General features: G+C 19.8%; 2 protein-coding genes across 2 annotated transcripts; one reads left to right on the top strand and one right to left on the bottom strand.

Annotated features, from left to right (window-relative positions):
• Positions 1-627: 627 nt before the first annotated feature.
• Positions 628-3670, bottom strand: INS49_007217 (uncharacterized protein; the record flags this gene model as incomplete). Its single annotated transcript, XM_043167982.1, has 3 exons — positions 628-897; positions 977-3107; positions 3378-3670. 3 exons carry the CDS (start codon positions 3668-3670, stop codon positions 628-630), a joined length of 2694 nt encoding a protein of 897 aa, XP_043029126.1.
• Positions 3671-22786: 19116 nt separating this feature from the next.
• INS49_007218 (uncharacterized protein) lies at positions 22787-23950 on the top strand (the record flags this gene model as incomplete). The annotated part of the gene is made up of 2 exons (XM_043167983.1): positions 22787-23620; positions 23672-23950. 2 exons carry the CDS (start codon positions 22787-22789, stop codon positions 23948-23950), a joined length of 1113 nt encoding a protein of 370 aa, XP_043029127.1.
• Between the last annotated feature and the right edge of the window lie 1961 nt (positions 23951-25911).

Below are 25911 nucleotides of genomic sequence, written 5' to 3' on the forward strand. Positions count from 1 at the left end.
ACAACTACGAGGTATGCAAGTTGATTAGTGTGAAGCCTGCATCAGGGATGATGATTAGGGCAGCTAGAACTGAACTTGTAAGCGGTTTGCATATATGTTGCCCGCTGCAGCCCAACTGCTAGCAACACCTAGCCCCGCAGCGCCCACAACAGCTCTCTGTTCAAGGAATCAGTGTATGCATTTGGATTAGCTACACAAGCTATAGTGCTCTCGGTTCCGTGTACTGATGTTGCATAACACTCGGTCAGGAGGATATGCGTGGTTGGTCCACCAAGACTAAGATAAGATATATCTGTGGAGCGACAGAAGTCCACTCGGCAACGCATTTGGGAATCCAATTTTGCTGTCCAACATGACTCTGTTGGTGATTTGCACTTATTGTAGCCCATCTCGTTACAAAGTATGAGACCGCAAGCGAAAAGCCAAGTGCAGATGAGCTGTAAGCTGCATCCCGACATCACTTCAAGCTCTTGAATAGCAACCCCTACCTCTACCTACGATATGGGGTTGTTGTGCTCATTACGAGGGCCGTGGGATCAGCGTCAAGCAGGTGCTTGTGTACTCTGTGATCAGGAACTATGTGAGTGCACTCATCCAGGTTGGCAGTTCGATCTTGTGCCATTGAACTCAACGCTTTTCTTCCTTGCTGCCGTCGCTGCCGTCGCCGTCCTCGCCATCATCACCTGCGCCTCCTGTCTCTCCCTTATCCTTCTCTAACTTTATCGAACGATCCTCTGATTCACCATCAAGTGTTTCAAACTCATCATCGTTGTATCGATTGAACGTGTGGTCGGGCCATGGGTGGATCGCTTCCTTATGCACGATGCATTTAATGCATAGCCAATAATTATCCCAACAACTTGGGTGCTTGCAATCAAAGCACTTTCCATACATATCCTGGTTTCAGTCGTCAGTAATTTGTGCCATGACCTCTCTGCATGTTTTGCCTTGAATGAATACGCCATTCTCGACTTACACAATAGCATCCGTCGCAAGACCCTTCAAGGGAGAGCCCCTTGCGATGATTCTTGTCTTCGGTAGCGTCATTCTGCGAAAGCTCACCGAGCACCTTTTCCACGGCAGGAGGTGCATTGAAATATCTTGCAATGCGCACAGGGCTCCATTCACCGTCGTCACCCACCCGGACCTTGTCATTGATTCCTGGGCGGCCTTTATCGACCAGCAGACGAATTATGGCCACTTTGGCTTCCTCGCTCGGGGCCATGCTGGAGTCTGCATCATCCGATCCGGCAGACCGGATATAAGGCGGTTTCAGCGTCCAGTGGATCGCGCTCCATCCGTCGGCGTCTTTGGCAGTTATCAAGGACGGTTCCTTTTCAATGAGCCACTCCACCAGGCTTAGGTCGCCACCGAGTGCCGCGTAGTGCAGTATTGTCCTCCCCATCTTATCCCTGACCTCTGTTGCTAGGTCTGCGCCCCACGACAGCAACATCTGCACCAACCCCTGGCGGCTGTCGGGGCTGAGGCAAGCTGCAAATACGGGCACGCAGCCCACAATGTCGGGGGTTGTGACTACAGCACCCAGCTCGACAAGGCAGCTGACGGTGGAAATGCTTGCTCGAAAACATGCAAGCGTGAGGATGGTCTCACCGAAACTGCCTTCGGCGTTCACATCCGCTCCTTTCTCAACCAGCAAACGGATTTTCGCTTGCGGGTCCAAGTTGGAGTCGCAGCATCTCTGAAGTGGTGTACCCAGATGAAGCACGTGGAGGTTGACGTCGGCATGTGCGTCAAGAAGCACCTGCTCAAAATCGATGCTCTTGAATTCGCATGCAGAATGTAGCGGTGATCCTCTTCTGTTCGGTGAGGCTCCTTGTACGTCGGCATTCCTGCGGATCAGAAGCCGTACTGTGTCAAGGCTGCCATTGTGAATTAAGTATGCATTGGTGAGCGGAGTATCTCGTAATTCGTCCCTTGTATCGATTGCATTTGGGTCCGCCCCTGGGTTTAGGAGTCTCGTCACGAAGCCGATGGGCAGACCAGAACTTATTGCCGAGTTCAGCCCTTGGTCCAGTCCCCAAGGGTTTGGGTTGTACTCGAGCAATGCTACCAAGATTTCCTCGTCTTCGGTCCGCGCCAGCATATGCAGGTGATGGTCAGAGTCCTTCTCGGTATGGTTGACATCGGCGCCCTGCTCCAGGAGAAGCCGCGCGGCGCCGTGATGCCCGAACCCAGCAGCGGCATTGAGCGCAGTCCAGCCCTTTTCGAACTGAGAATCAGTCTCTCTCTCGAACTCCAACTCAACGTCTTGTTGGAGCAACTTCCTAACGGACTCCGCAATGCCGTTGGCCGCTACCAGGTACAGAGCAGTGACGTGACCGCCACCCAAGATTGCTCGCCTTTTGAAGTCTGGTTGAGGCGAATTATTGATAAGCATCTCTATTATGGCAGGGCTTCGGTGCGCCGCTTCTAACGCAGACCAGTCCCTTCTCGGATCTTGTGTCATCGAGAGCCTGGTGTCTGCACCATTGTTCAACAAGAATTTTGCCACGTCGGAATGCTGATTAAAGCAAGCATATATCAGCGGCGTCGCACCACGAAAGTCGGTACTGTTTATGTCAGCACCCTTTGAGAGCAGGTACTCGACGCCTTGGATGTATCCGTCCGAGGCAGCAAGGTGCAAGGGCGCGAACCCATCCAGGTCAGCATTGAGTGGCGCACCATACTCGAGAAGAAGCTGAACAATCTCGAGTCTTTCCTGGCCAAGAGCTCGTCTGAGAGCTGTCCTTGTCGTTTCGCTGTCGAGTATGTCCGGACAGGCTGGCAAGAGCTGCGTGCTTGTGCCCAACCGCGCCTTATTCAACCCTTCAAGCAGCGCTCGCCGCAGGAACTCTTCGCCTCCGGATTCAGTGGGGTTCATGAACTCAAGTATCACCCCTGTGCACTTTTCAAAGCCCCTGCTGACAGCAGTGACAAGAGCTTCGGATTGGTTGTCAGTCCAGGTATCCCATGTGAGACTATCAATTTTCTCAAGGATCTTCCGGACAGCGTTGTGATTCCCATATTCGCAAGCTGTCCCGAGTGATTTCCAGAGCTCAAGATCATTGCCTTCCCGGTGGCGGAACACGAATGAGATGATGTCGGGGCTACAATTCTTGCACGATTCGTCCAGCACTTGGTTGAAAAGCTTGTCGAGTTCGGGCTTTTTGAGTGTCTGACCCTCAACCAAGCTTTCTGCAATGCTGACAGAGCCCGGAAGCGCACATTTCTTGAACGTCAAGCCAATTTCCATCTTCGAGAGCCAATTCGGCTGATTGAATAATCTGTCGAGAATGGTCTGCAGGCCCAGGTCCATGGCTTTTTGGAGAAATGATTAAGGAACCGTGATGTCCATGCTATAAGGGATTTGAGAGAACAAAGCCTCCATGATCTCAGCATTCGCAACCAGCGATGCTTCATCCAGGACTTGCTCGATTTTCCGCGCGTCTTTCAACTGCGCGACCGGAACTTGCTCGATGAAAATCATAAATGACCCGCTGATCGCACCCAGGAAAGCTGCAAACAACAAGTCGGAATCCGCGGTCCACTCTGGGTCTTTCGTGAAGTGTTTGATGCTGTCGATCTCGATTCCACATCTCGTTAGGAGCGCCACTTTTCGGAGAAGCGCGGATTCTAGGTTCTCTCCTCGTCCTACCGAATAGCCTCTCATAGCTAGCAGATATTGGACTGCCCTATCATTCTCTAGGAATCTCCCGAGGTGGCCGTGTGCCGTCTGCCTCGTCAGCTCGGACTGGCGAGCAATTCGGTAGTGATCGGGCCAGTATTGCGTAGCATACAGTGAGAATAGCGAGGAGGTTGACAGAAGAACGGGCGAGTCTCCACAGCCTGCCTCTAGTTCCAGGAGACGAAGGAGTCGATGAAGAAGGTGCAAGTTCTCATTCTCAGCATACTGCCCTCCTCCAACCGAGAGAGTCTGTTGAACCAAAGCGTTGGCAAATGCGAGATGATTTGCGTCAAGTGTGATGATCCTCTACATAACCCATCACATTTTAATTATTAAGAAATTTCGTTATATAACTTTTATAATAAGTATTGTTAAAGCTACTTTTTTAAGTAATATAATTTATAAAAGCTTTATAAATTATTAATAAGTATTAAGAGTAAATATTATTTAATGTAAGGTTAAATCTATATATTATGTGGATAGCTTCTTTAAAGCTTACAAGAGCCATTCTTTTAAATTTTATATTTATAAAAAAGGGCTTTTTAATTATATTTTTATATAATAAATAATAATTTAAAGCATTTATTATTAATATTAATATTTAAAATTATTTTTTATATATAATATTTTTTTTAATTTTAAATTATTTACTTAATAAATAAAAAGATAAAGAAATAATTTAATAAAATATTAAAATTAAGATTTTAATTTATATAAAATATATATAAAATATAAAAAAAATAAGAAAAATATATAATATAATAAAAAATAAAATATATATTAAAATATATAATATTATAAATAATAAAATATATAAGAAAATATTAATATAAATATAAATATCTTTTTTTATTAATATTTATATTTTTTATATTTTTTTACTTTATTATTTTATTTCTTTTCTTTAATTTCTTTTTTAATTTTTATATTTATTTTTAATAATTAAAGAATATTAATTTTAACTAATAATAAATATTTTTACTTATATATATTTATATATTTAACTTTAATTTTTATTTTAATAAAATAAGTTAAATATAATTATAATTATTATTAATATAATTTATTATTTAATTAAAGAAATTACTTAAATAAATACTTTTAATTAATTTATTAACTTTTATTAACTTTAATATTTATTTAATATAAAATATTTAATAATTATTAATATTAATTAATATTAATTAATATTAATAACTTTTAAATGCTTATTTTAAATTAATTATATTAATTAAAAGTTATTAATAATATTATATTATAACTTAAAATAATTAAGTTATAATAAGAAAATTAATTTTTAATAATAATTATATCCTTATTTCTTTATATTATTTATTTATTAACATTTTTTAAAAAGATTTAATTTAATAAAAATTAAAATTTATTATATTTATTTATTTTAAAGAAAATAAAATTATTTTAAATTTTTAAATAATTAAATAATTTAAAATAAATTAAAAAAAGATTATAAATATATAAAAAGCTATATAAATCTTTTTAATTTTTTAAAATATATTATTAAATAAAGAAATTAATTAATTTTATTATAAAAAAATACATATTAATAATTATAAATTTAAGTTAATTAAAAAATAAATCCTTATTTAATAAATTATTAATTTATAAATATATAATTAAGCATAAAAAGATTATTTAATTAAATTTATAATTATTAAAAAGCTTTTTATAAAACTTTAAAAAGTAATAAAAATTAATTTAAATTATATTATAATATAATAATTAAATTTAAAGTTTTAAAAAATAATTTAAATAGTTTTAATAAATTTAATTTTATAAGACGTTTTTTAATTATATTAATAATAATTTCATATATTAATAAATATAAAATAATTAAATTAATATATATTAAAAATAAAAAGTAAATAATAATTATTAAATATAATAATATTAAGAATTAATAAATTTTAATATTTATAATTATTTAAAAAGCTATTATCTTATAATTTAAGTTATAAAATTATTTTATTTAAAAAATTAAATAATTAAGCTTATTTTAAATAAATAATTAATGAATAAAATTAATTTAAAATAAATTTAATATTTTAATAAATATAAAAAATAATAAATAATAAATTAATATTAAAAACTTATTTTTAATAAATTTAAAAATTATAAATTAATAAATTATAAAAATTATTATAAAATAAATATTATTATTATTATTATTAATATATTATTAAATTTATTATATTTTAGTTAATTATTAAATATTATATTATATTAATTTTTAATATATATATATAATAATAAAATTAAATATTTTATTTAAGCTTTAATTAATTATATTATTAAATTTAAATTCTTTTTTATATTTAAAAAAGCTTATAATAAAATTTATATAATAAAGAATATTAAATTTATATTTAAAGAAATTAAAACTTTTCTTTAAATTTAAATTTTATTATTTTTAAACTTAATATTTATTTATAAACTTTATTACCTTTTATTTTTATTTCCCTTTAAAATTAAAAATTAAAATTATTTAAGATTTAATAAATTATATAATAATTTAATTTTATTAAAAATAAAGATTTTAAATATAAAAAAAGGTTTTTTAATTTAATTATTTAAATTATTAATTAATTATTAAAATATTTATAAATAATAATATATAAAATTATAATTTTAAAACTTAAATTTATATATTTAAATATATTAATATAATATTTATTAAATATTAAAAGATTAAAAAAAGTTAATTATAATTTAAAAAAAAATTTAATATTATAAAACTTTAAATAATAATTAAAAGAAAATAAAAATAAAACAATTAATTAATAAAGTAAAAAATAAATAAAAGAATTACTTTATAATAAATTAATTAAATAATAATATAATAATTATAATAAAATTAAGTAAAATATATAATTATATAAAAAAAATAAAGAAATTTAATTAATTAAATTTTAAATAAATTATAGTTTTCTTAATCTTATTAATATTAATTAATATTAAATATATATTTTTTATTAAAAGTTATTTATTTTAAATTAATATTATATTTATATTAATTATTTTAAATTAAAATAATTAAATATAAATAAATAATTTAAAGTAATAAAAATTAATAAATATAAATTCTTTTTAATTTTTATACCTTAAATAAATATTAATTAAAATTAAAATTAATAAATATATTAAAAATATTTATTTAAATAATAAATTATATTATAATAATAATTTAAATAAGCCTTAAATAATGCTTATAAATTAAGCTTTTTATTTTAAAATATAAATTTAAAAAATAAAATAAAAGTTATATAATATTAATTATTAATTTTAAAATAAATAAATAAAATAAATAAATATTTTAAAGATTTTTAAAATTAATAAATACTTTTTAAGAAAATTAAAGCTATTTATTATAATTTTAAAAAGATTTTTAATTATATTATAAGCTTTATTAATATTTTAATAAATATTATTAAAATATTTAATATAAATTTAAATTAATTAATATAAATTTATATGAAATATATTTAATAAATAATAAATTAAAAGTAAATAAAAATAAAAAACTTATTTAAAATTTTAAGCTTATTTTTTAAATAATTAAATTAATTAAAAATTTAATTAATTAATTAATTATTTTATTAAAATATAGTTATTATTTAAATAAAAATAAAACTTTTATATTTTATATTAAATATAAATTATTTTTAATATAATTAATATAATTTATTATTAAGTAATAAATATTATTACATAATAAATCTTTTTAACTTTATTTAACTCTTATTAATTATAATATTATATTAAAGTAAATAAATTAATAAAAAATTAGCATTAATTAATATTAATTATATTTAATTCCTTATTTTTAATTATTTTTATTAATTTAAAAGTATTAATATAAGTATAATATTAATTTAAATAAATTAACTTTTATAAAAAAAATATATATTTAATATTAATTAATAATAATTATATTATTAAAAATATAATTTATTATAAATTAATAAAATAATTATATTTATATTAATTAATATTAATTAAATTAAATTTATTATAATATAATTAAAATTTAATTAATTAAATTCTTTTTTATCTTTTTATAAATTTTTATATTATATTTATTAATCTTATTATAATTATTATATTATTATTTAATTAATTTATTATAAATTACCTTTTTAATATTATTACTTATTTTATTAATTAATTATTTTCCCTTTTATTTCTTTTAAATAAAAGCTTAAAATTCCTTAATAATAAGTACTTTTTTAAGCTATATTTAAATACTTTTAACCCTTTAATATTTAATAAATATTATATTAATATCTTAAAATATATAAATTTACTTATTTATTATAATAAATAAATATATTATTACTTATATATCTTTTATTAATTAATTAATAATCTTTATAATTAATATAAAAAAGCTTTTTTAATAAATAAAAATCTTATTTTTAATAAAACTTAATTATTTAATAATTTATTAAGTATTTAATAATATTTAAGATTCTTATTTTTAAGAAATAATAAAAAGGAATTATATTAAAGTTTATAAGTATATATTAAGCTTAAAAATTATAAAATTAAGGTTTAAAAAAGAACTTTTAACTTTTTTAAATATAAATTTAATATTTTTTATTATAAAAGTTATATTATAAATTACTTTAAATATAAAAAAAAAACTTAAATTTAATAATATAATTAATAAAAACTTAAATAAAAAGATTAATTTTATTATTATATATATACTTTAAAAGTAAATATAATATAATATTTAATAATTAAAGTAAATAAAATAAATATAATAATATATTAATAATAATAATTTTATTATTCTTATAATATTAATTAAATTTAATTAATATATAACTTTTATAATTATTTATAATTAATATTTAATAATTAATATTTCTTTTTAATTTAATATATTTATTAAAATATTAAATTTATTTTAAATTAATTTTATTATTTATTTATTTATTAAAAATAAGCTTAATAACTTAATTATTTAAAAAATTTAACTTTATTATTTAATTAATAAAGTAATAAATGCCTTAAATAATTATAAATAAAAGAATTTATAACTTATTTATACTAATATATTTAATAATTATTACTTATTTTTAATTTTTAAATTAAATTAATTTAGCTTTTTTATATTTATTAATATATATAATAATTATTATTAAGGTAATTATATTTATTATAAAGTTAATTTTATTAAAATTATAAAGATTATTATTAATAATTTAATATTTAATTATTATATTATAAAATAACTTAAATTAATTTTTAATAACTTTTAAATTTTTATAAAGGGCTTTTTAATAATTATAAAGATAATTAAACTTAATTTTAAGGTTAAATTATTAATTTATAAAGTATTAAGCTTAATATTTATTAATAAATTTAGCATTTTATAATATTAATAATAAGAATACTATATTTTTTATATTAAAAAAATATAATAAGAATTTTTAAGTATTTTATTTAATAATATATTAAATAAGTATTTATTTTTTAATTTAATTAAGTTTATATTAATTAATATATATATTTTTATAATATTATTATTATTTTATTTTATAAAGTAAAGTAATTTTAAGGATATTAAAGATTTATATATCTTAAGCTATATTAAGGGGTTTTATATAATTATTTTTAAGTTTTTTAATAACTTAAATAATTAAAAAGCCTTTATTTTTTTTTAATAAAGAATACATATTATATTTATTAATTTTTAATATATTAAATATTTAAATAAAAGAATTAAAGTAAGATTAATATAAAAAATTAAAATATAATTAATATTAAAAAAAAGCCCTTTTATTAAAACTTTAATAATTATTAATTATATTATACTTATATTAACTTTTTTAAATTAATAAATTTAATTAAAAATAAAGAATTAAATACAATTAATATTAATTAATATTAACTTTTATTAAATTAATTATATTAAATAAATATTAAAATTAATATAAGTTAATAAATATTATAAAATTAAATTATATTAATCTTTTTATATATATTAATATAATTATTATATTTATTATAAAGTTAATTTTATTAAAGTTTTATAAATTATTATTAATAATTTTATATTTAATCTTTATATTATAAATAAATTAAAATTAAATTTTAATAATTTTTAAATTTTTATAAAAAGCTTTTTAATAATTATAAAAATAATTAAATTTAATTTTTAAAATTAATTATATATTTATAAAGTATTAAACTTAATATTTATTAATAAGTTTAATATTATATAATATTAATAATAAGTTAACTATATTTTTTATATTAAAAATTTATAAAGAAAATTCTTAAATATTTTACTTAATAATTTATTAAATATATATTTATTTTTTAATTTAATTAAGTTTATATTTATTAATATATAATCTTTCATAAAATAATTATTATTTTATTTTATAATATAAAGTTTACTTTAAAATATAAGAAATTTATATTACTTAAGGAATATTTTAAGGTTTATATTTTTTTTTTTTAATTTATTACTTACTTAAATAATTAAAAAAACTTTATCTTTTTTTAAAAAAATATATATATATATTATTAAGTTTTAATATACTTATTATTTAAATAAATAAATTAAAGTAATATTAAAATATATTTTAATAGCTTTTAATTATATTATATATATATATTAATTATTTTTAATAATAAAAAGTATATATATAATTACTTTTAATATTAAAAAAGTTTTATTATAAAAAAGCTTAAATATTTATTTAATAATAAAATATATATATATAATTATTTTTAATAATAATATATAAATAATTTAATTTATTAAGTATTAAATAACCTTTATTATATAATTATATTTATATATATATATATAATATTTATTTAATTAAGTTTTATTTTTATTATTTTATTTAAGTTATAAAATAAGAAAGTAAATAAATATTATATAAGGAAGTATTATATAATATCTTAAAATAAAATTAATTATTTCTATTTATTAATATATCTTTATATAATTAACTTTAATATTATTTTAATATTAAAGGTTTTTTATTTTTAAATTATATAATACCTTAATAATATTAAATAAATTATATTACTTATATATTTTCTTTTATTTATTAAAGAAAAGTATTTTTTTACTTTTTATAAGTTATATTATTACTTTTTATTTATATAATATAAATAAAGTTAATTATTTAATTAATACGTTTTAAATAATAATTAATATTATATATTTAAAATTTTATTTTATTTTTTTATTTAACTTTTTTATTATTCTTTTTAATTATAAACTTAATTATATAAATATAAAGAAAAAATAAAAAAAAGTTATTTTTAATAAATTATTAGCTTTTATAATTAATTACCTATTTAAAAAGGAAGTTATATATAATAACTTTTAACGTTAATATTTAAACTATTTCTTTCTTTATTTTAATTTCTTTCTTTTTTTTTTCTTTATTATATAATATTTTCTTTTCCCCTTTATTTAATGTTCTTCCTTATATTATATAATCCCTTCTTTATAATATATATAATTAATTAATTAATTAATTATATAATATTTAATTATAGCTTTCCTTTATTTAACCTTTTTAATTATTATACTTTTTTATTTAATTCTTATAGTTTTCTTTTTTCTTTAATTAATTATTATAGCTTTTATAATTTTAAAATTATATAATTTACTTATTATATATAAAAATCATAAATTATATATTAATATTTTTATCTTTAATACCTTTATATAATATATATAATATATTTTATATTAATATAACTTTAATTTTATAAGTTTATATAATAGCTTATATATAATTAAAATTATACTTAAAAAAAACTTATTTTTAAGCTTTAATAATAAATATATAATAATTATATAAATAAGCTTACTTTTTACTTAAATATAAGCTTAAATAATATTTTATAATTTTATATAATATTTAAAATAATAAATATATATTAATTTTAATATAAGTAAGATTTATTAGCTTATTCTTTAAATTATTAAAGCTTATATTAATATTATATACTTTTTTTTATTATTAAAACTTTAAATTATTATTTTAAATTTTTTAATTAATTTTTATTAATTTATTTTTTATTTTTTATATTATTTTCATTTTAAAGATATAAAAATATTTATAAAGATTTTTATTATATAATATATATTTAAATATTTTTTTAATTATAAATATATTAAATTTAAAAATATTAAATTCCTTAAATAATCTTTTAAAAATTATAATTATATTATCTTTTTTTAGCTTAATTATTAAATTATATATATTTATATAACTACCTTTTTTAATTATTTATATTTTTTAAATAATGCTTATATAATAGCTTTTTTTAACTTATTTTATTTTTTAAGTATTTCTTACTTTTATATAGCTTTAAATATAAAGGCATTTATATTATTATATAATATTAAATTTATTATATAAAGATATAATTTAATATAAATTATCTTAAATTAAATTAATTTATTTATTAATTTAATTATTATTATATAGCTCTTAATAACCTTAACTTTATATAATTCTTTTTATTTTTTATTTTCTTTTTATATAAAGACTTTACTTTAAAGAAATAAAGATAATATAACTTTAATATTTAACTTATTTCTTATATTTAATATATAATTAACTTTTATCTTTACTTTAATTATATAAAAATATTTTTATTATTTTTTAAATTATTAATACTTTTTATATAATCTTTAATAATAATAATAAGTTATATAAAACTTAAAAATATATATTAAATATTAAAAGAATAAATATAAAATTATTTAACTTAATTATATTATTTAAAGCCTTAATAATTATTTAAAAAATAATTTTATTATTTATATAATTATTTAATTTTATTAATAACTTAATAAGCTTTAATAAATATTACTTTATATAAAATGCTTATAATTTTTATATTATTTTTAAACTTTTTAAATATAAAGTTTATATTTAAATTATATATAATATAATTTAAAGAATTAATATATATATAAATTTAATACTTATATAATATATTTTAAATATTCTTTATAAATAAAAAAGTTAAAAATATAATTACTTAAAAATTAATATTTAAGTTAATTATATATAAAGTATTCTTTTTATTTAATTATATAATATTAATTATTATTTTATAATTAAAGTAATTATTATTTTTAATTAAAAATTTAAATTTCCTTAAAATAAAGTTATATAATTAATAATAATAATAAAATCTTTAAATCTTTTTTAAAATTAATTCTTTTATATTATTATATTTAATATTTTTAAAAAGCTTATAAAGTTTTTTTATTTAAGAATAATTAAAGTATTTATATAATTTCTTAAGCTTTAATTTTATAATAAAGATTTTATTTTTTATATAGCTTAAATTAAAAAATATATATCTTTATTTTTATATAATAAAGATTTTTATTTTATTTTATATAATTATATTTATTATATTATTAAAATATATTTTAAGTTTATTAATATTATATAATAAAAAAAAAATAATATTAATATTTTTAAAATATAATAAGTAATTTCCTTAAATTAATTAAGTATTTTTATTATTTTTATAAAGAAAATTACCTTATTTAATTTAAACTTAACTTTTATTATATCTTTATTTTATAATATTTTTATATAAGGGTTTTTATAAATATATATTATAATTTAAAGCTTTTTAATTATAAAAACTTTTATTATTTTTATATTTTAAAGTTTTTTTTAATATATTATATTATATAAATTATATAAATAATTATTTAAAGGTTTAATTTATAAATAATATAAATTATATAAACTTTTATTATATAAATTTTCTTTTATTAAAATAAAAATAATTATATAATATTTAATAAAACTTAAAATAATTATATATTTTTTTTAATAATTATTTAAATTTAATATATATTATTTATTTATAAAGTTAATATTTATTTTATTATATATAAAGAATTAATAAGTTAAATTTCTTTTTATAATAATTTAAATTATTATATAAAGATTTATAAATAATACTTTATAAATTAATTTTTAATTTATTAAAGTATATTTTAGCTTTAATATAGCTTAATAAGCTTAAGAAATAATTATATAAAAGGTAATTTCTTTTTAATATTTTTCTTTTAATATATATAAATAAATTATAATTTATTTAAAAGTATTTTTAAGGTTTTTAATAATATTTTATTTAATTTTTTCTTTTAATATAATATAAATAAAAGTTTTTTATATAACTTAAGAAAATATTTAAGAATATAATATAATATTAATTTTTTATAATTTTTAACCTTTAATAATAATTAATAAATATTTATACCTTATTATAAAATAAGTTATATAATTTCTTTATATAATTTTAATTCTTTTTTTACTTTTTTTAAAAGCTTAAGATTAATTATAAGTTAATTAATTTATTATAAATTATTTATATTAAAGGTAAGTTATATAAAGCATTATTTATATAAATTAAATATATTATAAGCATAATATTTAATTATTATAAAAAGCTATTTATTTTATATATATATTTTATTTTTAATAATATTTATTATATAAAAATAAAATTAATTATTTATATTTAAAATTATTATATATTTTTTTAAATTAAGTTTTAATAATATTTTTAAGGTTTTTTAATTATTTCTTTAATTTATAATTATTATATATTTTATTATTTTTCTTATATATAAGGATTTAAAGATTATTATTATAATTATTAAAAGGTAAATTATATAAGTATTATTTATATATACTTTAAAATTAAAAGTATTTATTTATTAATTTTTATTTCTTTAATTAATATTTTTTAATCTTAATTATATTTAATAATTTATTTTTAAAAAACTATAAAATTTATTTTAATTAATATATAATTTATTTATTAAAGTTTAATATTAATAATATTAATAATATATTATTTTAAAATTATAGTTAAATTATTTTAATTATTATTGATATAAAATATATTATAAATTATATAAATAATAATAATATTATAAAATTAATTTCTTTTTTATTTTAAAACTTAAAATTAATAAATTATTATTATTTAGCTATTAAAATTATATTTCTTTATATTATTGTTTTATATATAATTATAATTTATTATTATTTAATAAATATTTTAAAAGAATTTATATTAAATAATATTTTATAAACTCTTTATATTATTTTATATTAATTATTAATTATTATATAATAATATATACTTTATTTATTTTAATTATATATACTTTTATTTATAATTATTCTTTAATTTTTATTAAATAATATAAATTTAATTTATATAAATAAAATAAACTTTATTTTTTAAATATTTTTTATTTTTTATTATATTATAACTTAAAAAAGAACTTTTAAGCTTTTAATATAAGTATATAAATTTAATTACCTTTATTATTTAATTTTTATTAAATAAAGCCTTTAAAGATTTATATAAATACTTATTTTTTTTATTTTTTTAATTTATAATTATGCTAAATAATTATTAATTAATATTAAATAATTTTTTATTATATAGCTATATTTATATATATATATAATATTTATTTAATTAAGTTTTATTTTTATTATTTTATTTAAATTATAAAATGAGAAATAAATAAATATTATATAAAGAAATATTATATAATATCTTAAGGTAAAATTAATTATTTTTATTTATTATATATTTTTATATAATTAACTTTAATATTATTTTTATATATTAAGTAATAATTATTATTAAATAATAATTAATTAAATACTTTTTTATAAAGAATATATTAAAGAAGATATATTAATAATATTAAAAGCTATATTATTATTTAATAATATTTTTTTATATAAAAGTATTTTTAAAAGTAATTTAAAGATATTATTAAAATATAAAAAGATATATATAAATTCTTTTATATATAAAAAAAAATTAATTATTATTTAATATTAATTATTATATAATAAATTATATTATATAAAATTAATTTTAAAAATAAAATTATATATATAATAAATAGTTTTAAAAATAAAAAAAATATGTATATAATTATATTTAATAATAAAAGATTTTTATTATTTAAAAAGCTTAAGTATTTAATTTAAAGTTAAATAATAAAAAAACCTTAACTTAAATATATTTTATAAATAGCTTTTTTATATTTATTTTTAAATACTTTTTTATATTTAATAATAATAAAATTTCTTTTTATAAAATCTTTTTTTTTCTTTATTTTTTTTTAATATATTAATATTTTTATTAAAAATTATAATAATTTTAAATAAATAAAATAATATTTATAAAAAAAAAGATAAAGAAAAATAATTATTATTACTTTTTTTTAATAAATAATAATATTAATTTTAATTTTATTAAATAAAATTATAAAAAAGTTTTATATAAATTAAAACTAATTTAAAAAAGTAAAAAAGAATTTATTTACTTTATTTATTTATAAAAATAGAAAAAGAAATTTATTTTATAAAATATCTTATTAAATAAAAATAAAAAGGCTTTATTAAAAAAAATATTTATTAATTAATAGCTTTAATAAAGAAATTATAAACTTTATTAATAAAAAGAAATATTAAATTAAAAGCTATTTTTATTTTATTTATAATTATAAAGCCTTTAAAATAAATTTTATTATATTAAAGTATTAATTATAAAGATTTATAATAATAAAAAAGTATTTTTTAATTTATAAAAAAAATAAATAATTAAAAAAAAATTAAATTTAATTAAAAAGAAATTAATTCTTTATTTATTTCTTAATTTTATTTTATTATATATTAATTATTTATTATTTAAAAATTAAATAATAAAATTAATAATAAATAATTATAAAAAAAAAGAAAAAATAATAATAAAAATATATTAATTATATTTTTATATAAAGAAATTAAAAAATATAAGTTTTAATTAATTTTAAAATAAAGCTTAAAATAAATATTATAATAATATATATATTATATATATAAATATATATATAAATAAATTATAATAAAATAAAATATTAAACTTTATTTTTAAATAACTTAATAAATAAATATTTATTATTATTAATTATTTATAAAAAACTTTTATTAAAATTTTTATTTATATAAAAAAATTAAAAAAGTTATTATAAACTTTAAATATAAATATAAAGAAATTAACTTTTTATTAATATATTTAATATATAATATAATTAAATTTATTTATATAATATTTTTTTATTTGTTTTTTTATAATTTAAGTTAAAAAATAATTATTAATTAAATTTTATATTTAAATATAATATATAATTTTAATATAATAAATATATATTTAATAATATATTAAAATAATTTTTAAACTTTATTATAAAGAAACTTAATAAATAAATTTAAATTTATTTAATAAAAATTATTATATTTTAATTATATTATAATATTATTAAATTTATATTTTATATAATTATTAAAAAACAAAATATAATAAATATTTAAATTAATATATTTTAATTATTAAAATTAATTATATATATATATATTTTATTATTAAAAATAATTAAATTTATATTTTTTTTATTATTTAAAGTAATTATATAAATATATATATATATATATTATTAATAAAATATATTTATTTTATATATATTTTATTATTAAAGTATTTATATATATATATATATATATATTTTTTTTAATATAAATATTTAATTAATAATATAATTATATATATTTATTAATATATTTTAATTATTAAAAATATTTATATATATATTTTCTTATAAATATATTTTTTATTATTAAAAGTTTTTTTCTTTTTTTTATTATTAAAAATAATTATATAAATATATATAAATATTATATAAATTATATAATAATTAAATATAAAGTTAAAAACTTTATTTATAATTCTTAATATTAATAATATTTTTAATATATTAAATCTTTAAATAAAAGTTTAAAATATATAATTTATAAAATTATTTTTTAAAATTATTTTATCTTCTTTTTTTATATAATATTAATATTATTAATATTAATTAAAAATTTAAAATTTAATATTATAATATTATTAAATAAAATTATTTTTTTTAATATTAAATTAAATAATTAATTTTAAGTTTTATTATATTTATAAAAATAATATATATAAATATTATATATAATATACTTATATAATAAATATATTATAAGTAATATATAAATTTAAAGGTATAAAGTTTAAATTAATTTTATTAATAATAATTATTAATTAATATTAATTAATATTAATTAATTATTAATTAATAATTATATACTTTATATATAAATCATTATAATTAGCTTATAATTAAATAAGAAAAGGCTATAGCTTTATTATAACTTAATCTTTATATTATAATTAAATTAATTATATACTTTATTTATTTATTATTAATTATATAAAAGCTAAATTAATATTAATTAATATTTATTTAATAAGTATAAATAATTAAATATTAAAGAAATAAATTTTATTTTTTAAAAACTTATTTACTTATAATAATTTTATTAAGGAACTTTATATTAATAATAATGTTATAAATTATTAAAAAGCTTAATTAAGCATTAAAAATTAATTTATAATAATAATATTTAATTTTTAATTATATTTATTAATATATATTATTAATAATAATAATTATAATAAGTTTTAATTAAAAAGCCTTTCTTAATATATTCTTAAATAATTATAACCTTTTTTAATTATTAAAAGCCTTTTTATAATATTTTTAATTATTAATTAAATTAATAATAAGCTTTATTTAATTTTATTTAATTTATAATACATATTTAACTTTTAATTTATTATATTTTTATACTTTTAACCCTCCTTATAATACCTTTAAAAGCTCTTTATAAGATATTTTTAATTATTAATGCCTTTATTTATAATTATTATAAAAAGCTTTTAATTAATATCTTTAAAAAGCCTTTATTTATAATTAATACCCTTTAAGGTATTTATATAATATTTTTAAGGCTTATAACTCTTTAAAAACATCTTAAGTACTTAATAATATATAAAGTATTTTAAATACTTTAAAGTATTAATAAATAATATTTCTTTTAATTAATTTATATATTTAATTAATATATTTAATTAAATACTTTAAAGAGTATTAATAAAAGTAAGCAATTAATATAATTATTTTATTTACTTAATTAACTTAAAATTATTAAAAGAAATAATTAAAATTTATTATAAGTTTAATTATATAAATAACTTAATTAAACCTTTAAAATATTTACCTTTTAATAATAATTAATATTTAATTAATAAGTATAACTTTTTCTTTTTTTAATGCCTTATTTATTAATACCTTTTAATAAGATTTTAAATATAAATTACCTTAAAGTTAATAAAAGTTAATTTATTAAGTAATAATAATATTTAAGCATTATTATTTATAATTAAATAATTTAAAAGCTAATTATTAATTTATAAATATAATATAAAAATATTCTTTTTTTTTCCTTTTATTTTATAATTAATTATTATAAAATTTCCTTAATAATAATAACCTTTATATTAATAATAACCCCTTTCTTTAATAAAGAAAACATTATTAATATAATTAAAAGCTTTAAAAATTATTTAAATTATAATAAAAATCTTTTTAATAAATTTTAATATAAGTTTTATAAATAAATAAAGAAATACTTTTAAAAAATTAATTAAAAGCTTTTTTATAAGCTTAATTAAATATTTTATTATTATAAGGTATATATAAAATATAATTATATATTAATAATAAAGGCATTAATTATTTTAGCTTAATTAAATAATTAAGAATTGCTTTAATAGCCTTAAAAAAAGTTTATAATAATAACTTTTTACTTATAATTAAAAGTATATAAATATTAATAAAAGCTTTTTAAGGAAAAGAAGCTTAAATTAATTAAAATAAAGTTAATTATTATAAAGCTAATTATTAAAAAATTAATATTTTTTTATTTTTATTAATTATAATCTTTTTATTAATTAATAATGCTTTTAATATAAGCCTTATAATAATAACTTTTTTTATAATAATAATAATTTTTTCTTTATTAAGAAATATAATAATAATAATTATTATTAACTTAAACTTAATTTATTCCTTAAGTACTTTAGCTAACTTAATAATAAAAAGAAAAAAGCTATTAAAATAATAATTAATTAATTAAAAAATAATATTTAAATACTTTAAAGCTTTAAAGTATTAATAATTAAATAATTTAAGCAATTTAAGCATTTAAAACATTTAAATATACTTATATTTAAATATTTATATTTAAATACTTATATTTAAATACTTATACTTAAATACTTATACTTAAACTCTTAAAGTAATAGCTATAAAGTACTTAGCTTTTTATAATCCCTTAAAAAAACAAAATATTTATATTAATTAAGTAATTTAATTAATTAAATAATAATTTAAAGGAAAAGCATAATTTTAAAGTATATATATATATATATATATATAAAATATTATTAATATAAAACTAATATATATAAATATTATATATAATATGCTTATATAATAAATATATTATAAATAATATATAAATTTAAAAATATAAAGTTTAAATTAATTTTTTTTAATAATATTTATTAATTAATAATTATATACTTTATGCATAAATTATTATAATTAATTTATAATTAAATAAAGAAAGGTTATAGCTTTATTATAATTTATTTTTTATATTATAATTAAATTAATTATATACTTTATTTATTTATTATTAATTATATAAAAGCTAAATTAATAATGTTAAATATTAATTATAATTATATTATTTTTTTTATATATAAAATATATTTACTTAATTATAAAGTTTTATATATATATAAAAATATAAAAAAAAATTAAATATAAATCTTTTTTTATTAAAAGTTTTTTAAAAATTATTTAATTATTTAATTATTTAATTATTTAATTATTTAATTATTTAATTATTTAATTATTTAATTATTTAATTATTTAATTATTTAATTATTTAATTATTTAATTATTTAATTATTTAATTATTTAATTATTTAATTATTTAATTATTTAATTATTTAATTATTTAATTATTTAATTATTTAATTATTTAATTATTTAATTATTTAATTATTTAATTATTTAATTATTTACTTTTATTAAAAGTTAAAATTAAATATTAAATTTATTATTTTATAAAGTAAGTAATTTAATATATATATATATAATAGTTTATTATATTTTTATAAAAATATATAAAAAAGGTTTTTAATTATAATAATTTAAACCTTTTTTAATAAAACTTTATATAAAGATATTTATATAAAATATTTATATAAAATATTTATATAAAATATTTATATAAAATATTTATATAAAGATATTTATATAATATATTATATATATTTTATTTATATATATATATTATATATTTTATATATATATATATATATATATATTATTATATTGCTTTTTTTATTTTATTATTATAAGCTTTATTTTTATAATAAAAATTAAGTTAATTTATTATATAAAACTTATTAAATATATTTTAAGATTTCTTAATTTATAAAATAAAATATATTAAGTTATAAAAATTATAATTTAATAATAAAATTTAAATATTAATAATATTAATATTTAAAGTTTTAAATTTAAATCTTATTATTTTATTTACTTTTATATATTTTTATTTCTTTATTTAAAAAGATATTATAAATAAATTAAAGTTTTTTTTTTTTTTTTATTTTATTTTTTTCTTTTTCTTTATTCTTTTTCTTTCTTTTTTCTTTTTTTTTTTCTTTCTTTTCTTTTTCTTTTCTTTCTTTTCTTTCTTTTCTTTCTTTTTTTCTTTCTTTTTTTTTTTTTTCTTTTTTCTTTTTTCTTTTTTTTCTTTCTTTTTTTTTTTTCTTTCTTTTTTTTCTTTATTTCTTTATTTATTTCTTTCTTTATTTATTTTCTTTATTTCTTTATTTATTTCTTTATTATTTCTTTATTTATTTCCCTTTCTCCCTCCCTTTATTTCCCTCCCTTTTTTTCTTATTACTTATTACTTATTGCTTATTACTTATTACTTATTACTTATTACTTATTACTTATTGCTTATTGCTTATTACTTATTACTTATTATTATCTTAGCCTACCTTATATATAAGGAAAAAGAGCTAATTAAAATCATTAAATTTAAAGATCTAAGCATTGTTAAAAGTTTATATAAAAAGCTATTTTAATTTTTAACATTTAACCTTTATATTTCTATTTATTTCTTTAGCAAATTAAGGTTTTAAATTATATAATTGAAACCATTATATAAAGAAAAACTTAGAGAATATTCTTATATAATTAGTTTTTTATAAGAGAAAAGTAATATTTTTTGGTGGGAGATGGGTATTAGAGCTTATTCCTTAGACGGGATACAAAACCATTCTAAAAGAATGGCATAAGCATAGCGCATTGCCGCTATGCTTGGGCGCACCTTAGCGCTATATATAAGCAGTTATCGGCGGATAATATACCTTAAGTAGCTGCCGCTATATATATTATAATAACTTTATAATAATGTTACTTATAGGAAATTGAAATAAATAGAATTAATAACTAAATTAAGCTTTATATGCTTATAAAGTTACACCTCTTTAAAACCCTTAAAAGTGGGTGCATCATAGGTATTTATAAGACCTATGCCTGAATGGCTATTATAAAGGTATATGCCGTTAACTGCGGGGTTAACTACCCGTTAACCACCCAAACAGACCTTCGACATATGCCAGTTATCAATGCGATGTAAGATTCCCAGCAGCACGTGCACCACTTTATGCTTTGTGCAAGGGGAGGAAACACTTTCACCCCCTCATACCTGTGCTAAGGTAACTCGGTCCATGCTTTTCACAACTGCCGGTGCGTGAAAGCTTAATACTCTGCAACGCAACGGGCCGTCCCTCAGCTTCTCGCTTTCGCGTTCGGTGTTACTCCGCGACATTAAAGCCGATAGCGTTTCCTCGGATTTAGACTGGGAGGAGAACCCGAAATCACATGAACATCTTGTCCACTTTGTATATATATTGGAAGTTTCATTCTAGTCGCAGCGTACGAACCGACATGATGCACTGGAAAATCTGAATTTACACAACATCACAACCCTACCACTATCTGCTACACTGTTGTGGAAAACTGAAGCTATGGCCGATTTACAGGTGAAAAGCTTGATCTTCAAAAAGATCCCATCCGGGCGGCTTGTTCCAGGAGAGCACCTCGAGGTTGTCTCTAGCCCGGTCGATCTCACGCTGCCCTCCACGGGCGGCCTGTCCTTCAAGCTTCTCCAAGTCGGCCTCGACCCTTTTATGCGGGACCGCATGAGTGAAAGCACCAAGGACCGCTACGTTCCTGTTTTCGACCTCGGGTCACCAATCAACAACTCTTGTATAGCAAAGGTTATCGACTCCAGTATCGATGACTTCAAGAAGGACGACCTCATCACAGCGATCTTGCCTTTCGTCGAGTACGGAGTGTTGCCGAAAGAGCTTCTCGGGCCGTTGCAGGTTGCGAAGGTGGTAGACTTGCCCCCTGGGATTGATCCCAGCCTTTTACTGGGACCACTGGGACTGGCAGGGGCTACAGCTTGGGTTTCGTACTTTGGCATCGTGAAGGAGGATCAAGAAGGGCTCAGGGCTCACCCAGGAAAGTCCTTCGACGTGAGACATCGCGCGGCGGAAACCAAGACCATCTGGGTGTCCTCCGCTGCCAGCTCGGTAGGGCAGATTGTCGGACAGCTGGCGAAGCGTGACGGATACCGGGTCATCGGCAGCGTCGGCTCTGACGAAAAGCTCGATTTCATTGTCAACACCCTGGGCTACCACGCGGGGTTTAACTACAAAACAGAGAAAGCAAAGGACGCTATTCCACGCCTGGCTCCCGATGGCCTGGACTGTTATTATGACAATGTCGGCGGAGACCATCTGCAGGCGGCGCTGGACAACATGCAACCGCATGGAACAATTTGTTGTTGTGGCAGCGTAAGCTTTTCTTGAACCATCTGAATGGCGTCAATAGGCTAACAACGACAGATCTCTACTTATAACGTGACTGAAGAGGAGCGCTTTGGTATTACCAACTACGGAGAGATCTTCAGGCGGCGTGTTACAATCCGAGGCTTTACTTTCCATGAGTTAATGCCTGAGTATGGTTCAGGATTCAAAGAAAAAATGGCAAAAATGATCTCAAACGGGTCTATAAAGGCAGAGGTCAACGTGTACGAGGGGTTCGACAATATTGGTCAGGCTTTTGTGGACATGCTTGATGGCAAAGCCACGGGGAAGGTCGTTGTCAAGGTTGCCGAGCCATAGCTTTACCAATAAGGAAGCCATCTAGGGCTCTCTTTTTGATAGACCAGCACCTAGTGATACCATATGAGTCGAAGGAGTTCATGGAAACTGCCCCATTGTTCAGGGAGCCAAAAAGTTAAGTGACATTGCAAGAGTCCACCCATGTTCACGAGCCCGGAGCTTTGTTAATTATCTTACTCTGTCTACCGGCACCATGCCACACATAGATATTGCCAGGTTTGTATGGACCATCAAGTAAAAGATCTAAAAGCTTCCAAAGACGATCAAGTTCTTCGAATCAGCGCCCATCCGCAGCACGACGTCTTCTCCCAACACCTCCTCCGCGAGAACGCCGTTGATAGTGACGTTCCCGATGCTCTCACCGGTTGGGACGCGCAACTTGCACCAAGAGAAAGCATCGGCCCTGACTGCAACTAGTCCAAATTGCAGTCGAGAGATGCCGTCTCAGGGGAAACAAGATGTGTGTCATCACCCACTGGTGGTACCGTCAGGCCCAATTCTTGTAATACACAATCTTCAAGTTGTGCATGTTACCTTTCCTGTGTAAGTTTGTGCCATTTTTTGGTTCCGCGTCACTGTCGCACGCCTTGTGGCTGGCAGTTGAGATCACAACCTATTATCAGAGTGAGTACTTCGTTTTTGTAATACCAGCAATGGACATTGACCATTATAATGCCTCGGAATGTGGGCCCAATCCAACATTCGCGTTTTGTGCTACCCGTCTTGAGCGAAGACAGCGAGCCTTTTCCCGCTGGTCATACGTGTGGAAGAGATCGCTCGGTAAGCCTCGATAGTCAGTGGTTGCAGCCTGCTGGACGAAGATGAATCGAGAGTGGGTCGAGCGCAACGTTGCTCACTGTCCCATATGAGAGTTCAGGGTAGATGTACAATCACGAATGTCGTTCTAGTAGGGGATTTCCGGCGTGAGAATCCGTATGATGACGTCCATGCGTGTCTGCATTGTCTCCGAGACAAGCCTCTGATACTACCACTTCGTTAGTTTTCTTGCCTACCTCAGGCACCCAGCTATCGAAGACTATGGCTCAGAGCAAACACACCTGGGCAGCCGCATATTTCACGGATGATGATGTGGACAACATGGAATGATGGGGACGCCCTAGAAGTACGTCTTCACGGTAAACATTCTGCCAGCTCGTCGATTTCGCAATGTCAATTGATACGACAGCGAGAACATGGTGCAGATTTATGATCCAATCCAAAACGGGCTGTGATTTCCAAGTGCTTCCTAGGTGTCAACTGTTAATGCCAGCTACGGGCGATCTCCGGTACGACTTATCACTCCTTCAAATGAACCCTTCTCTTCAATCTGAGACCTGATTCTTTCTGCACAGAAACACCTACCAACAAAAGTGTGACTCTAGTTGGAAGTTTCAACATGATCCTTTCTTCAGTATTCCTAGCAGTCATCAAGACCTGCTCCGCCGCCACGACAAATTTGAACCATCTTCCTCCAGAGATCGTAGTTCACCATGCTGCACATCTGTTTGAAGGCCATCACGGTGAGTACCTTTCCCATACTGTATTATGAGACCGTTCAATTCGTTTTCACACATTATAGTCGGTCGCCGTGGGGAGTTAGCTGTTGCTGAAGCACTGTGATGCCCAACAGATCATGTCACCTCTGAGGAGCTTGATCGATTCAGAACGTACGCATAGTATGCTGGTGCTGCCTACCGTGACCACGTGAGTGGAGGGGGTGAGGTGTTTTACAATGTCGATATTTGTCCGTCACAGGATGCGACGTACTCTGAGTAAGTAGTCACAATGCCCCGGAATGTCATGCAGGTTGTTTGCTCAGTTAAAGCACCCGCACCTTATCTGAAAACATGGCGATCCACACAAAAACATCCTCGAGAACCTCCGCGGCTTCATTGCCGTCGACCACACCCTGCAAGAAATCATCGTATCCTTCCGCGGAACCATAGGTTGGGAGTGGTGGA

Source organism: Diaporthe citri (genome assembly GCF_014595645.1).
Source record: "Diaporthe citri strain NFHF-8-4 chromosome Unknown scaffold_2, whole genome shotgun sequence".
NCBI classification, from domain to species: domain Eukaryota; kingdom Fungi; phylum Ascomycota; class Sordariomycetes; order Diaporthales; family Diaporthaceae; genus Diaporthe; species Diaporthe citri.